Source organism: Aulonocara stuartgranti (assembly GCF_965226115.1).
Source record: "Aulonocara stuartgranti genome assembly, chromosome: 8".
In the NCBI taxonomy this organism is placed as follows: Eukaryota; Metazoa; Chordata; class Actinopteri; order Cichliformes; family Cichlidae; genus Aulonocara; species Aulonocara stuartgranti.
Genome location: NC_138959.1, coordinates 29,076,621 through 29,093,956, shown reverse-complemented (window position 1 = coordinate 29,093,956; position 17,336 = coordinate 29,076,621). Strand labels below are relative to the sequence as shown.

The following is a 17,336-nucleotide window of genomic DNA, read 5'->3' as shown; positions in this document are numbered from 1 at the left end:
TGCCGCTCCTTCTGAGCCAGGACTCTATCACCATTCTCCGGCTCAGTTCTGTGTCCAGCCACAAGCTTCCCAGTCTGTAGCTCAACCATTAGCCTCCCTTAAGCCACAATTTTCACACTGTTTTTCCACCGCCGTTTCTGAGCAGGGAGACAAACTGTTACATTACGGACCTGTTCCTCAACAGCTGGCAACATTAGTGACTGTTACTCACTCCGGGGCTTCCCCAGAGGCGGGGTTGCTGCCCTCAGCTTACTCTGGACCCCTGGTGGCCAAGATGCCAGCTGTGAACTGCACCGGGCTGTCACTGCCTGAGCAGGGTCAGTGCTCTGCGCAGCTGCAGCCCTCCGTATGTGTGCCAGAGGCCCACGTGCCTACTGGTTTTGTTTCACATGTGCCAGAGGCCCACGTGCCTGTTGGTTTTGTTTCATGTGTGCCAGAGGCCCACGTGCCTACTGGCTTTGTTTCATGTGTGCCGGGGGCCCCGGTGCCCACTGGTTCTGCGGCTGTTTTCGCTGGGGGGCCCGAGGAGCCCGTCCAGTCTCCCGCTTCGCCTGCTGGGGGGCCCGAGGAGCCCGTCCAGCCTCCTGCTTCGCCTGCTGGGGGGCCCGAGGAGCCCGTCCAGCCTCCTGTTTCGCCTGCTGGGGGGCCCGAGGAGCCCGTCCAGCCTCCTGCTTCGCCTGCTGGGGGGCCCGAGGATCCCGTCCGGCCACCTGTGGCTGCTTCTCCACCTGTGGCTGCTTCTCCACCTGTGGCTGCAGCGCCGCCTCCTGCAGTATCATCACCTGCAGCGCTACCACCTGCTACTGCCACGCCTCAGACTGAAGCTTCAGCCTCGCCTGGTTCTGGTCCAGCTTCATCCTCACCTGGCCCAGCTTCAGCTTCAGCGTCTGCTTCGCCTAGCCCAGCTTCAGCTACAGCTTCATCCACGCCTGGCCCGGCTTCATCCACGCCTGGCCCGGCTTCATCCTCGCCTGATTCTGGTCCAGCTTCATCCTCACCTGGCCCAGCTTCAGCTACAGCGTCAGCTTCGCCTGGCCCAGCTTCAGCTGCAGCTTCTTCATCGCCTGGCCCGGTTTCATCCTCGCCTGGCCCGGTTTCATCCATGCCTGGCCCGGTTTCATCCTCGCCTGGCCCGGTTTCATCCTCGCCTGGCCCGGTTTCATCTTCATCTTCGTCTGGTCCGGCTTCATCTTCGTCTGGTCCGGCTTCATCTTCATCTTCGTCTGGTCCATCATCAGCATCATCAGCATCGTCTGGTCCAGCCTCCGTGTCTCCATCCTCGTCTGGTCCAGCCTCCGTGTCTGCATCCTTGCCTGGTCCAGCCTCCGTGTCTGCATCCTCGTCTGGTCCAGCCTTCGTGTCTGCATCCTCGTCTGGTCCAGCCTCCGTGTCTGCACCCTCGTCTGGTCCAGCCTTCGTGTCTGCACCCTCGTCTGGTCCAGCCTTCGTGTCTGCATCCTCGTCTGGTCCAGCCTTTGTGTCTGCATCATCATCTCCGCCTGCTGCGGTCCCGGCTTCCGTGCCCTCAGCCTCGCCTGGCCCAGCCTCGTTTGGGTCTGGAGCTAAACGGCCGTTTTCTGGACCGCTGGCTAGGCTACTGGCTGAGCGCCGTCGCCTGACTGGCCGCCGTTGCCTTCCGCACGGCCGGCCCCCGGACCGCCATCGCCTGTGTGGCGCCGCTGCCTTCCGCACGGCCGGCCTCCTGAACTCTTTACGCGCCGCCGTTGCCTTCCGCACGTCCGGCCTCCTGAACTCTTTACGCGCCGCCGTTGCCTTCCGCACGGCCGGCCTCCTGAACTCTTTACGCGCCGCCGCTGCCTTCTTCGTGGACGGCCTCCTGAACTGTGCTTTGGACTCTGCTCCCCTGTGGGTTTTGTGTTCATCTTTGTTTTGGGACTCTGGGGCCTCCGTCCATGGTCGTGGTCCGGTCCCTCCGTCCTGGGCCCCCTGCCGCCCGCCCGGATCTGGTGGTGTGTTTCTGTGGCTGTCGGGGGCCAGCCCTTGAGGGGGGGGTACTGTCATGGTCCTGCGACCATGACTCAGTGACTTTATGTTTATGTACTTATTGTTATTACTTTCATTATTATTCATGGCTGTTTTGGGATGGTTTGTGTTTGGGATTTTAGACACTGGGTTCTGGGTTTGTGCTCCCTCTGTTGGTCCCTGGTGTTAGTGTTCCCCTGTCTGGTCAGGTTAATCAGGTCCAGCTGTTTCCCCCATCTGTGTGTGATTTCCCAGTGTCTCTTTGTGTATTTATAGCGTGTGATTTCCTCTGCTCCTCGTCGCGTCGTCTGTGTTCCTACCTGTGTTCATCCTCTGTGTTACCCTGCGTACTCTGCATCTACCCTGTGAAATCCTCTGCGTGCTCTCCCTGCTGTTCTCCCTTCGTGTTCAGGTTTGCCACTCCTTTGTGTAGTTTCACCCAGTTTAGTTCATCCGTAGTTCTGTTTTGCCATCTCCTCTTTATGTTTGTTATTATCAATAAATCACCCTCACACTTGAATAAGTGCTGCGCTTTGAGTCCTCCTTCCACTCTCCACACGGCCGCTGCCCCGGACCGTGACATGTTGACTGTTTTTAAGGCTTGCAGTCGACGCCCCAATAAATGTATTGCAAAAAATAAGAAATATAAGCAACAAAAACAATTTGTTAGACTCAGAACCAGTGAGTAACCGTTAAAAGACGAGTACATTTTACTTTTACTCCATTGTCTAGTCTCAGAATCTAAATAAATCCAGCTGTTATATTAATCTAAAGACTAATTTGGGATTCTCAGGAATCAAAACCTTCCAAAGATGTCCATCTTCATCCGCTTTATCCGAGGCCGGGTCGCGGGGGCAGCAGCCTAAGCAAAGAGGCCCAGACCTCCCTCTCCCCAGCCACCTCCTCCAGCTTATCCGGGGGAACACCAAGGCGTTCCCAGGCCAGCTGAGAGATATAATCTCTCCAGCGTTTCCTGGGTCTGCCCCGGGGCCTCCTCCCGGTGGGACATGCCTGGAACACCTCACCCAGGAGGCGCCCAGGAGGCATCCTTGTCAGATGCCTGAACCACCTCAGCTGGCTCCTTTCGATGTGGAGCAGCAGCGGCTCTACTCTGAGCCCCTCCCGGATGGCCGAACTTCTCACCCTATCTCTAAGGGAGAGGCCAGCCACCCTTCGGAGGAAGCTCATTTCTGCCGCTTGTATCCGCGATCTCGTTCTTTCGGTCACTACCCACAGCTCGTGGCCATAGGTGAGGGTAGGGACGTAGATCGACCGGTAAATTGAGAGCTTCGCTTTTACACTCAGCTCCCTCTTCACCACGACAGACCGGTGCAGCGTCCGCATTACTGCAGCTGCAGCCCCAATCCGTCTGTCGATCTCCGGCTCCCTTCTCCCATCACTCGCGAACAAGACCCCGAGATACTTGAACTCCTCCACTTGGGGAAGGAACTCATCCGCCATATAATTTAAATAAAATGGTAACATTTCGTTACATTTTTGTAAGTAGCAGGTACTTAATATGCAAAATAGCTGAAGTTGATCAAAAATAATAAGTTGAACTAACTCAAATGGAAGAAAATGTTAGATGAACTTAAGCTTTGTATAAGTTTACATTACCTAGCTTATTAAATACGTTGAGCATTTACAGTGGATTACAGTCATTTCATTTCACAAACTGTTGCCTTTCTCTTAAAAAGCTCCCAACTCTATTTAAAACTACCCCCCGATGCCATAACACTCCATTTTTAACAATATATGATGATCTATTGTATTTTTTCTTGAGTCTATGAATGATCCAGACACATATTGTGTCAGGGCTCTGTGTGCAGGCGGATGGAGAGGAGGATCCAAATGCGAGACTCTGAGACTGAATTGAAACTGAGAACCTTAGCTTTATTGCTGGTACGAAAACAAAACATGACGTGAACACTGAAAACAGAAACACACAGGCATAATTCGCTTGGTCTCCTCTCAGTTTCAGCCGTGATTTGGGCACTGAGAGCAACAGCTGCTCAGCTCAACCAATAAAAGGAGTTTAAAATGAATTCTAAATTCAATTGGAAGCCAGTGCAGGGAGGCCAGAACCGGAGTAATGTGCTCAAAATTCCTTCTACCAGTTGTGCCAAACCGTGCCGCAGCAGAGGCAGAGGATGATGACAAACCCAACTTAACACAGAAGCTCCTGTTTGAGAGATATGATTTTATCCACAGGGGTGCCAAGCCAGAATTGCCCACACAATGCTGTAATCGAGAGATCAGCAGGTCCTGATCCACTGTGTCGAATAGCGGGAGTCATATCCAGTAGTATAAGCACTGCATGTTTACCACAGTCCATTGCTACCAGAATATCGTTCATAACCTTTATGAAAGCTGTCTCTGTGCTGTGAAACGGCTTAAAGTCGGACTGAAAAACTTCAAACATTTGAGAGTTATTTAGATAATCCATCAGCGGAGTGTAAATAATCTTTTCCAAGATCTTACACAGAAAAGGAAGTTTAAAGATAGGTCTAGAGTTTGACATAACTGAAATATGTGAGCCTGGCTTCTTGAGTAAGGGATGAATAACTGCATGCTTAAACTCGCTTGGTACTTGACCTGGTATTAATTATGTTCAGAATATGTGGTCCAACAGTAGGAAACACCTTTTTTAGAAAACAGGGATGAGCGACATAATTCAGAGAACCACACAGTTTAGCAGTTAACACAAGCTTCTAAATAACAATTGGCTGGAAAGCAATAAGCAAATTTGAACAGGGAACATGCACAGCCAGGTAAACAGAAGATTAAGTGAAGGGTCTCAAACTGGATGTGGTCCAGGTTCCAGTTGCCCATCCCCTGGGGTGGAGTTGGCCAGCTCATCACCTGGTTCCAATTTCCGGGCCTCCATCTGGAGGGTTTTTAAGCCAGCACTGCCTGCCACTCCTCGCCAGTTCGTCCTGCTACCACTAGTGGTAAACTTGGCCTCCACTGTGTTTGGCATCCATCTGCCTGGATCTTGGATTAATGTGTTCTCTGTCTCCAGTGTTCTCCAGATACATCACCCGTCGTGCTCATCAGCAGCGCTGGTTCTGTTTTCACTCCGTTCTCCAGTCTGCCTAGAACCCTAGGACTACATACTCACCATCTCCTCGGCCTGCCCTCCTGCCCGTGCTTTAACAGTGGATCTCTCTCCCCTGGACACCCTGGAACCTGGACCAGCTTCCCCGCATTCTCAGCCATCCCTGGGACGCTCCCACGGCAACCCCTCCTCTGCCTAATAGCCGGTGTTTCCAAGTAAGCACAAGACTCTCCACTAGTACCACTCGCCTCAGCCCTTTAACCCTTTAAGACCTACCATAGAACCAAGTCCGCCAGAGCTTATATTATATTTTTACATGCTGTGGAGCCATTTTTGGGAGCATTTCAAGTTGCTATACATCAATACAACCATTATAGCCCAGATTTTAATAATATGTATTCATTAAGTGCATAGTAATTACATAAATTGCAAAAAAGTGCAATAAACTACAAAAAAATTGAAAATCGTTTTTGATTTTTTAACATATATTTGTAGTTAGAGAAATTTAAGAGGCTTATCCCTCAAAACTGTAAATACAAAAAAGTTGCACAAAATAGTTTCCCACCACAGGAAATTTATTTTGAGTGTCTTCATAGTTTTATTTTTGAAATACACCAATTTTTATACACTGCAGGAAAAACGAAAATAAATATTATACTGCAAATTTGCAAAAAAGCAGCATATGCATCAAAATAAACTATTTCCAGCAGTGCAATATGAGTCCTAAGCATCCCATAACAGAGCGTTCCCGCTCCGATCGGCTCTAAAGGGTTAATTGTTTTCCAGATCAGTAAAACCTCTCTCCTGTGTTTGCAGTAGTACCCGCCCGTGTTCTCCGTGTGTTCCATGTCCGTTTCTCCGTCCTCTGGTCTCCCTCAGTTCCTGTGTATAGTTTCTGTTAGACCCAGCCTTGTTTAAGTACTTTTTCCCTTCAAATAAATTGTACATAGTTCGAGCAATTGAGCCTGCTCTTGAGTCCACAGCATTCTTGTTTGTGACAGAACGAACTGGCCAATAATGGACTCAGCGGACCCAATTCGCGCCGCCATAAATAAACAGGGCGCGGTGTTAGGACGGCATGAACAGACATTGACGTCCCTAGTGGACCAAATCAAATCTGTCAAGGGTAGTGTCGTGGATGAGAGGAGGAGGACCCAAACGCTGGACTCACAGGCAGGTAGGTGAAGGTGGATGTTTATTGCCGAAGGAGTGAGCAAACAGTACAGAGGGAGGAAATGGCTGGCTGACTGAATGAATGAACTAAGGACTGACTGACTGACTGGACATACAGACGACATCAGACATACATCATTAACATCAATGACACGACAGAGAACTGGTGAAACCGAGGAACTTAAATACACAGGTGGATGATGACAATGATTGGAAACAGGTGAGTACAGGGCTGAACATAATCTGACTAATGACACGGGAGACAAGCTGACACGGGAAAAAACAGGAAGTGAGAACATTAATGTGGTGAACCAAACTGAACATGAACAAACTGAAATCACTGGGTCAACGACCCAGGAACCCTGACAGTACCCCCCCCTCCAAAGGCCGGCACCCGACGGCCAAAAGAGAAAGAAAAAAAACCAGAACAGGGTGGGCGGAGGGGGCCCAGGACGGAGGGACGGAGTCCACACCAAGACAGTTCAGGTGGGCGCCCCCGTGGCCGAGACGAGACAGTTCAGGTGGGCGTCCACGCGGCCCGTGGCCGAGACGAGACAGTTCAGGGGGCCGACCGTGCGGACGGCAACGGCGACAGCACTGGTCCGGGGGCCGACCGCGCGGAAGGCAACGGCGGCGACGTGGACACAGTTCGGGGGGCCGGCCGCGCGGAAGGCGACGGCGGCCACTCAGGCGAAGGCGGTCCGAGGGCCGGCCGCACGGAAGGCGACGGCGGCCACTCAGGCGAAGGCGGTCCGGGGGCCGGCCGCGCGGAAGGCGACGGTGGCCACTCAGGCGAAGGCGGTCCGGGGGCCGGCCGCGCGGAAGGCGACGGCGGCCACTCAGGCGAAGGCGGTCCGGGGGTCGGCCGCGCGGAAGGCGACGGCGGCCACTCAGGCGAAGGCGGTCCGGGGGCCGGCCGCGCGGAAGGCGACGGCGGCCACTCAGGCGAAGAGGGTCCGTGGGCCGCCCACGACGGCGATGGCGCCCGGCCAGTGGCTCAGCCAGCGGTCTAGAAAATGGCCGTTTAGCTCCAGACCCAAACGAGGCTGGGCCAGGCGAGGCTGAAGGCTCTGAGGCTGAAGGCTCTGAGGCTGCAGCAGACGAAGGCTCTGAGGCTGCAGCAGACGAAGGCTCTGAGGCTGCCGCAGACGAAGGCTCTGAGGCTGCCGCAGACGAAGGCTCTGAGGCTGCAGCAGACGAAGGCTCTGAGGCTGAGGCCGGGCCGGGCGTGGGTGCAGCTGAGGCCGGGCCGGGCGTGGGTGCGGCTGAGGCAGAGGCCGGGCCGGGCGTGGGTGCAGCTGAGGCAGAGGCCGGGCCGGGCGTGGGTGCAGCTGAGGCAGAGGCCGGGCCGGGCGATGCAGGCGTGGAGGCCTCTGGCCGGAGACAGGCAGGGCCAGTAGGCGCGGAGGCCCCTGGCTGAGGAGCGGCCGGGCCAGCGGGTGCGGAAACCCCTGGCTGAGGAGCGGCCGGGCCAGCGGGTGCGGAAACCCCTGGCTGAGGAGCAGGAAGGCTCACAGCTGGCTCTGGGTGCTGTGGCTGCAGGTCCGGGAACTGGACGGGATGGTGGACAGGTGACTGGGAAACAGGAGGCGACTGGACTACAGGGCACTGGGCGGCAGATGGAGACTGGACTACAGGTGACTGGAGGGCAGGTGGAGACTGAGCTACAGGTGACTGGAGGACAGGTGGAGACTGAGCTACAGGTGGCTGAACTGACTGGAGGGCAGCAGGAGACTGGACAGCAGGTGAGGGAACCGATTGGACTAAGGAGACTGACGGGTAAACAGAGGCCGGTGAGGCTAATGGCTGAGCTAAAGAGTGAGCTAGTGACGGAGATAAAATTACGGCTTGGGCTCGTAAGGCTGGTGCCTGGGCAGGGGACAGTTCAGCTAGTCTAACCAGTGATACTGCGAGGGCGTGAAAAGCTGGATCAGGAGGTGGATGAAAGGGTGAAGTAGTAGGTGGACCAGTTAGCTCTTCCAAGCCTCCAGGGAGGTCAGGCTGGGTTCTGGCTGCCCTCAGCCTGGGCGCTGGGACAGGCACAGAAGGTGGCTGGACACCAGTCACCCCCACCCGAGAAACAGGAGCGGGTGTGGAGGTAGACTGGGTCGCAGCTGCCCTCCTCCTGGGAGCTGGCACTGGAGTGGGTGTAGGCTGACTGATAGGAGTGGAAATAACGACTGGGTGAGTGACACTGACAGGTCTATCGGGTTGTATCCTGGTCTTTCTGCCACCACTATTTACAGTTTTTGACTGAACAGTCTTTGGGGAGCCAGAGCAGAAAAAATCTTCCCAGTCCACATCATCCTCAAGGAGGGAAACTCCCCATGAATCAGAAAAGAGTCTGTTGTGTGTTTTAAGTGGATAATCAGATGAGGGGTGTGGAAAACAGTCACTGGAACTCACCACCGGGAGTTGCTGAACAGAGTCCGTTTTATGGCGGCGTGTGCGCCGCTTTCCCCGGGAAGAGGAAGCGGGCCGGGTAAATGGCTGAGCCTCTGGCGCGGTAGCCTCCGCTGAGCAGAGATGGGAGGTGTAGCCGCCGTGCCGTGGCGAGGCGGAAAGGCTGGAGAGTGAAAAGGCTGGCGGGCGAGCGAGGAGCGAAGCGGCGGGAGAGCGAGCGGCCGAAGCTTGGGCTGTGACGCCCACTCTCCGTGGCGAATGCTCCGGTGCAGCTGAGGCAGCAGGTGGGGGAACGTGGCGTCTCCGAGGCCCGCCCAGAGCCAGGCGAGTCCCCTCGAAGACGTGCTCTCTCTCCGCGAAGAGCCGCTGTTTTCCCCGAAGCCCCTCCGTCCAGCGAAGGAGCGCTGCCTCCTGCCGCTCGAAAAGTTCAGGGTCCGCTGGGTCCACAACGCGGGGTCGTGTCATTCTGTCAAGGGTAGTGTCGTGGATGAGAGGAGGAGGACCCAAACGCTGGACTCACAGGCAGGTAGGTGAAGGTGGATGTTTATTGCCGAAGGAGTGAGCAAACAGTACAGAGGGAGGAAATGGCTGGCTGACTGAATGAATGAATGAACTAAGGACTGACTGACTGACTGGACATACAGACGACATCAGACATACATCATTAACATCAATGACACGACAGAGAACTGGTGAAACCGAGGAACTTAAATACACAGGTGGATGATGACAATGATTGGAAACAGGTGAGTACAGGGCTGAACATAATCTGACTAATGACACGGGAGACAAGCTGACACGGGAAAAAACAGGAAGTGAGAACATTAATGTGGTGAACCAAACTGAACATGAACAAACTGAAATCACTGGGTCAACGACCCAGGAACCCTGACACAAATCAAATCAAATCAAATCACTTTTATTGTCACATCACATGTGCAGGCACACTGGCACAGCACATGCGAGTGAAATTCTTGTGTGCGAGCCCCACAAGCAACAGAGATGTGCAAACACAACAACACAAACGAGCAAAATACAAGAATGGCCAACCTGAAACTAATAAATATATGTACAATATATAATAGTGTATGCATTTCTGGATGTGTATACTAAATATTTTCCTACGTGTGTGTGTGTGTGTGTGTGTATACACTTTTTACAAATTAAATAGTAAAAAAAATAAAAATAAAATAATAATAATAATAATAATAATAATAATAAAATATATAAAATATACAGAGTTGAATATGTGCAAAACAAGTGGCATTTATATACAGTGTGGAGTGCATAATGTTAAAGTTCCAGTAGTGAAGCTGAGGTGTCTATGACGTGTTCAGCAGTCTGATGGCCTGGTGGAAAAAGCTGTCTCTCAGTCTGCTGGTACGGGACCGGATGCTGCAGAACCTCCTTCCTGATGGAAGCAGTCTGAACAGTTTATGGCTGGGGTGACTGGAGTCCTTGATGATCCTCCCCGCTTTCCTCAGGCAGCGCTTCCTGTAGATGTCTTGGAGGGAGGGAAGCTCACCTCCAATTATCCGTTCAGAGCACCGCACTACTCTCTGGAGAGCTTTGCAGTTGTAGGCGGTGCTGTTGCCATACCAGGTGGTGATGCATCCAGTGAGGATGCTCTCAATGGCACAGTGATAGAAGGTCCTGAGGATGAGGGGGCTCATGCCGAATCTTTTCAGTCTCCTGAGAAAGAAGAGGCGCTGCTCCGCCTTCTTCACTGTTTTGTTTGTGTGTACTGACCACGTAAGATCCTCAGCCAGATGTATTCCAAGGAACCGGAAGCTGCTCACTCTCTCCACAGCAGCGCCGTTGATGGTGATGGGGGTGTGTACTTCTCTGCACCTCCGGAAGTCCACTATCAACTCCTTTGTCTCCTTTGTCTCAGTGTAATGCTATTAGTGAAAAGCAAGAGGAAATACTCACCAGGCTTTCAGAAATCAGTGAGCCGAATCCACCTGTTCCCCCCAGTCACCTGGAACCGTTGCCTGCACCCGCTGCTGTATATAGGGGCATTTCCTCTCCTCCACCGGAACCCTTCCACGGAGAGTTGGGGTAGTGTGGGGGGTTCCTTTTTCAGTTTTCGTTGTTCTTCAGCCGCATGCCGCTTGCTTTCCCCAGTGATGCTGCCAAGATTTCTCATTTTGTAGGGCTGCTAAGGGGTAAGGCGCTTGTGTGGGCTGAGGCGTTTTTGTCTTCTCACCTGATTGCCTCGTGCCCTTATGATGAGTTCTTTAAGGAATTTAAGACGACATTTGCTCACCCGATCTCTGAGGGCACTGCAGCTAAGAGGCTGTTGGGACTCCGTCAGGGGAGACCCAGTGTTGTGGAATATTCGATTGAGTTCCGCACCGCCGCTGCGGAAGCGGGTTGGCCAGATGCTGCACTGCGGGGTATTTTTCTAGCATCGCTTAACAAACAGATGAAAGATCAGCTAGCTGTACATGACGAGCCGGCCACGTTCGAAGTGCTCGCCTCTCTTGCACTCAGATCGATAATCGACTGAGGGAAAGAGACGCAGAGAGACGTTCCAAGCCCTGTCTGTCTCTGTTTTGGCCCGCGACCACTTCCGTGTTAACGCTGCCGCTTCTGGTAACAGCATCCGCCCGTCCTCGCTCTCCTTCCCCTGAGCATATGCAGATCGGCCGCTCAGGTCACTCCTGAGGAGTGGGAACGGCGTTCCCGAGCCGGAGAGTGTTTTTACTGTGGAGGAAGCGGCCATCACATCGCTGTCTGCCCAGTCCGGCCAAAAGGCGGGACCCGCCGGTAAGTTCGGGGTTAAGGGTGGGCAGTGTTTTCAGAGGAGATAAACCCTGTCTTTTGCTGTCAGTTTCTTTAATAACTAGTGCTAAGGCTCATTCTTTTTGTGCTATCATGGACTCTGTGTCAGAGCAAAATTTAATAGACACTGAGGTGGCTAAATCATTGAATCTGCCTCTCACTCATCTCGAGCCTCCAATTCCAGCCTCTCCTTTAAATAATGAGGTATTCGCTATGATCACTCACCAGACCGCTCCTGTCAAACTAATCACGTCAGGCAATCATCAGGAAAATATAACCCTCTTTACCACTTCTTCCCTTGACGCGCCAGTAATCCTCGGTTTCCCATGGTTGCAGAAGCATAATCCACACATCGTTTGACCCTATATGCAGAACAATGTTTGTCACAGTTGGATATTCATCTGCAATTTGAAGAATTCTCTCCTTCAGGTTGTTGACCATATCCTTAGGAAAGCAGAGGACTTTAGTGTTCTTACCGCACATCCTTTGTACATCCTTTACGGCAGAGTCACCCACAATCAGAGTTTCAGGCCTAGCCTTTAGCTTTCCCTGTGGCCTTTTACTTTTCAACAGATTTTCAGACCTTACTTCGCTACTTTTAGATGGATGGTTGTCCGATATAGATCCAGGGTCCTTTGATAGTGGAGCAAATCTGTTCTGCAGTTTCACATTCAGTTGTTTTGAAGGTTTGTTGTTAACCTTCCTGTTCACGGTTGTCCAGTCCTGTTTCCTCTCGTATACAGGGGTAGAAGAGCTTCTCTGTCTCGTAGGAAGTGAAGGCCAGTCGGTTTCAGAGATTTCAGCTCGCTGTGCCCTGCCTGTGATACGTCCTCCCCCTTCCAGGAGACATGATTTATGTCTTGGTTTTGCACCAAGACAGTCCAAGGGGGGATTATCGCTTGAGGATTTATAATAATGCACAGAGTCTACTTTCTTGGTCATGTTATCTGTGCTCCTTAGCTGTGTACTAGCTTGCTCATCACCATTGTTTTGAATCAAAGGCAAGGTTGTTTCATTTCCACACAGTCCATTTAGCTCCACGTTTACTTCTAAGCGATGAATTTTTGTCTCCAGTACTGCAATCTTCTGTAGGAGGCTGTGGTAGTCATCTGTTGAGAGGGAAGGCATCTTGTTGCTAGTTAGCCTAGTGGTTAGCACCTTTCCAGGCTATTGAGGCTGTTCGGTGCCCAGACGCTGTAATCAGGCTTCAGCTGTGTCTAGGCCACAGACACACGGAGTGCTGAGGATAAGGTAACTATAAAAATGTTGCTGTTTCTGTTAAGAACACTTTAGTCCTAATGATCTATAAGTGTCCAGAAGCTATCGCAGGTAAGCTCATACGGAAAAAAGGGAAAAAATCAGCATAAAAATCAATAAAAGAAGCAAAGCATTTAAAAAGCAAAGAGATGAAGCGTCCACACTCACAAAAGGTCCACACTCACAAAAGTAAGATGTGCACGTTCACGAACCGGTTAGATGATCAAGAAGCTCGGAGCAGAAGAGATAATCTCCGCATATTTGGTGTCAAGGAAGGTGTGGAAGGGACGAATGCTATTACATATTTTGAAAAGTGGCTTCCCTCTCTTCTTAATATGAAGACAAAGATCCGACTGGACCGCTGCCACAGAAGCTTAGGGGAACCAACATCAGGTTCCCCAAGAGCTGTTATAATGAAACTCCATTACCTGACCGATAAAAGGGAAGTGTTAGCCTTAAGTGGCAAGAACAAACAGATTTTCTTTGAAGGAGCACTGATAACCATTCGTCAGGATGTTCCACAAAATGTGCGACAGCAGAGGAGAAGCTTCAACGACGTCTGCCAGATGCTGATTACCAAAGGAATACGATTTAGGATGCTGTTTCCTGCAACCCTGCGTTTCACATACGAAAACAGAAGATTTTCCTTTGACTCTGCAGAAGAGGCATTGAAAGTGGCATCAGCAATAGGAGCATTACGTGAGTAATCATGAGGTTTACCCAGAAAATAATAACTGTCCCTTGTTTCAAGTGGTCTGACGAACAGTTGACTATTACACTCAGTGACTATGTTGTATTATGATATTCTGGGAAGAAAAGAAGTAGAAGAAATGTGGCAACACCTATTGGTACATTGGAAGTCTTGTTGGGGTTTTGCTAGGCGCATACGTGGATGCGAGGTGTATCATCTCTCCACAAGGTGTGCCCGCAACGGGTGAAGTTTCCTCCCAATCTTCGGGAGCAAGGAACATTTTCTGGGACTGGTCTAACCCTGTTTTTGGGACGATATAAATGTTTATTGTAGGAATATTATTTTTCAGTACCCAGATTTTTGTTTTTGTCTATATTTTGTTGGTGTTTGAGCAGATCTGAGCATAATCTGTTTTATAAGTTAAACTACAAGGCTGATACTTCTGTTGTCGCTAGCACAATACATAATCTAAGTAAACTGATCCTGCAATGAGTGATCTAAAGTATGTTTCCCTGAATGTTAAAGGGATAAACAATGTTATTAAACATAAGAAAATTTTGACCTGGTTTAAGAAGGAGAAAACTAACATTGCTCTCCTGCAAGAAACTCACCTCTCAGATGTGGAACACCTAAAACTAAAGAGAGAATGGGTGGGGCAGGTGTACTTTTCTTCTTTTTCATCAAGTAAGAGAGGGGTTGCAATTTCAATTCATAAAAATACCCTATTTGTTCTTACAAAGTGTATTAAAGATGATCAGGGTAGATTTGTTATTGTAATAGGACGTTTATATGGGGAATCTGTTCTGATAGGCCGTATTTATGCTCCGAATGTATATCTGGAAAACTTATACTCAGAACTTATAAAAGAAATATCTGTCAATTTGACAACATTTACTGTTCTGGCAGGAGATTTTAATTGTTGCATAGACCCAGAAATGGATCAAAATCCACCACCAAACAATTCAGTATCCAAAAAGCAAGAAGCTATCAAGGGACTGTGTTCTGACTTGCAGCTGATAGACGTTTGGAGAACTCTTCATCCAGGTGAAAAAGATTATACTTTTTATTCTAATCCACATAAGAGTTATTCCCGTATTGATTATTTCCTTGTCTCGAGGGAGGTCCTCAACAGAATTAGCATTTGTGATATTGGCACGTGTATACTCTCTGATCATGCAGATGTTCATTTAAATATTTCACCTCCTGAAGCTCACCCAACTCTACATAGTTGGCGATTAAATCCATCACTTTTAAATAATTCTATGCTTCGGAGTTATATAAAAGAACAAGTGGATCTTTTTTTATGGACAAATGATAATGAAAACACAAATCCTTCTGTCCTTTGGGAGACAATGAAGGCATACTTACGTGGCACTGTAATTTCATACAGTATAGCGAAAAAGAAAGAATCTTTAAAACATCAAATGGACCTGGAAAAAAAATAAGCAGATCTAGAACACTCCCTCAAAATACATTTTTCACCTGACGTACTGAAAAAAATAGAAGCCACTAGATCAGCTCTGAATCAATTTCTGACTGAAAAAGCAGAGGCCAGTATATTCTATGCTAAGCATAGGCTGTTTGAGTTGGCAGATAAACCTGGACGGTTATTGGCATGTTTGGCTGCTGGGAAACTAGAATCTCATGCTATAACATCACTAAAAGATGAAAGAGAATCAATATGAAAATAATAAACTGGTTAAATTAATGGAAAATTACTATAAACAATTATATATATCTGAAAATACAGCCACATTAAGTGATAGCCAAAATTTTTTACATAAACTCAATTTACCAACTTTGTCTGAAGGCGATCGAGCTCGTCTTGGTGAACAAATAATACAAGAAGAGGTGCTGACAGCAATTAAATCTCTTCAAGGAGGGAAAGCCCCTGGCCCAGATGGTTTTGGTCCAGACTTCTATAAAGTTTTCCAGGATCAAGTAGCTATACCCCTCTTAAATATGTATCTGCACTCTATGTATTGGGAAGTGCAGATACATTGTACTCTGCGAACATATCGCTCTTCCATAAGAAGGACAAACCAGCTGATCAATGTGCTTCCTATCGCCCAATTAGTTTAATAAATGTTGACAGCAAAATCTTGTCCAAAATCTTGTCTAGCAGACTAGAAAATTATATACCCAAGCTTATTAAGGCAGATCAGACGGGCTTTATCAAGAATAGAGAATCAATTACAAACATGAGAAAATTACTGAATATTATAGAGCACTCCAATGTAACCAAAACACAAGGACTTCTGTCACTTTATGCAGAAAAAGCTTTTGACCACGTTGAGTGGACTTATATGTTTGCTGTGATGGAGAAATTTGGCTTGGGCAGGGGGTTTATAGACATGATCAGACTGTTATATGTCACCCCAAGAGCATGTGTTTTAGTAAATGGTATTAGATCATCAGAATTCTGTTTACAGAGATCAACAAGACAGGGGGACCCGATTTCCCCATTAATTTTCGCTTTAGTAATTGAACCACTGGCAAAGGCCGTTAGAAATAATCAAAGTATATCTGGATACCAAATTCAAGGATTTGAATTTAAAATTTTACTATACGCAGACGATGATCTGCTGTTTGTCACCAATCCCCAGGATTCTATACCCTCTGTATTATCTATTATAGAAACTTTTGGATATTTGTCCGGGTATAAGGTTAATATGAACAAAACTATTGCTATGCCACTGGGAAATCTGCCTATGACATGCAATATTCCATTTATCTGGTCGGGTTTGGGATTTAAGGACTTGGGGATACACATTTCACCTAATATAAGAAGTATATTGAAACAGAACATAGACATAGTTCATCAAAGAGTCAAAAAAGATCTTTCTAGATGGATGGATCGCCCGGTTTCTTGGATGGGAAGAATAAACTTAATTAAAATGAATGTGTTGACACAGCTTTTATATCCCTTACAAATGCTCCCAATAACTCTTACCAAAAAAAATTGTAAAAGAAATTGAAAAAGATCTGTCAAGGTTTATTTGGAGGGGTAAGAAACCCAGATTAAGTATGAAAACGTTACAGCTGCCCAAAGATAAAGGGGGTCTTGCCTTTCCTAACATTTTGCTGTATAACTGGTCATGTCGTGTATGTTATACATGAATGGATCCACGCATATCTAAAAGAGACAGAGAATCCCCTTGAAGCCTGGACATGTTCGCCATTTAATCTCCTAAGCGAACTAGTGAGTAAAACTCCGATAAAAACTCCTTGTTATATTTAGGAGGCCGATAAACTATTGCACACAGCAACGAAAGCGAGTGGTCTTCATTGCTGTCACACAAACAAAGTTCAAAGCTGGTATGGTGTGTCAATGAGGATAGTTGCTTAAACTCAAAGTGTGCTTTAAAAACAACTGCTATCCCCCCGCCATGACCAGAAGCTCTCGGAGCGCTAAAATAAGCACAGCCAGCGGGCAGTAGTTCAGAAAAGGCACTTAACTCACCGGGTGAAGTCCAGGTTTCAGTCAAACAGGAAATCCAATGCATAGGAAGAAAAGAAATCCTTCAAAATGAAGGTCTTATTTGCCACCGATCTGGCATTTATTAAACCCAACCTGAGGAGAGCTGGTTCGGAGACCTCCGCAGCAGTGACAACCAGATCCACCGGTCGAAGGTTTGATCGGTCTATTCCCCTCCAAAGCAGATGCCGAAGAAGGAAGGATTTCACAGGGCTACTCCCGATAGAGCCGACAACGGGAACCGACCAGGAATCCACAGGAGCCAGAGCATGCGATGGTACCAAGAGTCGTGGAAAAGATTGACAAACGGAGCGGAGATTGTGAAGAAGTTAAGAAATCGGGATTCACAGCTTAACGAGGCGACTTCCACGGGTACCCCGTCTCCTGCGTCGCTTCTGCATATCTGATGGCGGTGGTGGGGGATGCCAGCACAATGGCATTGCTTCCAGGTAGGGACGCAGAGAACCTTGGCTAACTTTACCAAACCGAACTGAAACTTTGGTGGA

General features: G+C 49.1%; 1 protein-coding gene across 1 annotated transcript; it reads right to left on the bottom strand.

The window, feature by feature from the left end:
- Nucleotides 1-482: 482 nt before the first annotated feature.
- LOC309713201 (uncharacterized protein) lies at nucleotides 483-5,202 on the bottom strand (the record flags this gene model as incomplete). Its single annotated transcript, XM_082544607.1, has 4 exons — nucleotides 483-668; nucleotides 729-1,373; nucleotides 4,098-4,165; nucleotides 5,105-5,202. The coding sequence occupies 3 exons, from the start codon at nucleotides 5,200-5,202 to the stop codon at nucleotides 814-816; spliced, it is 726 nt and encodes a 241-aa protein (XP_082400733.1). The 3' UTR covers nucleotides 483-668; nucleotides 729-813.
- Nucleotides 5,203-17,336: the final 12,134 nt, after the last annotated feature.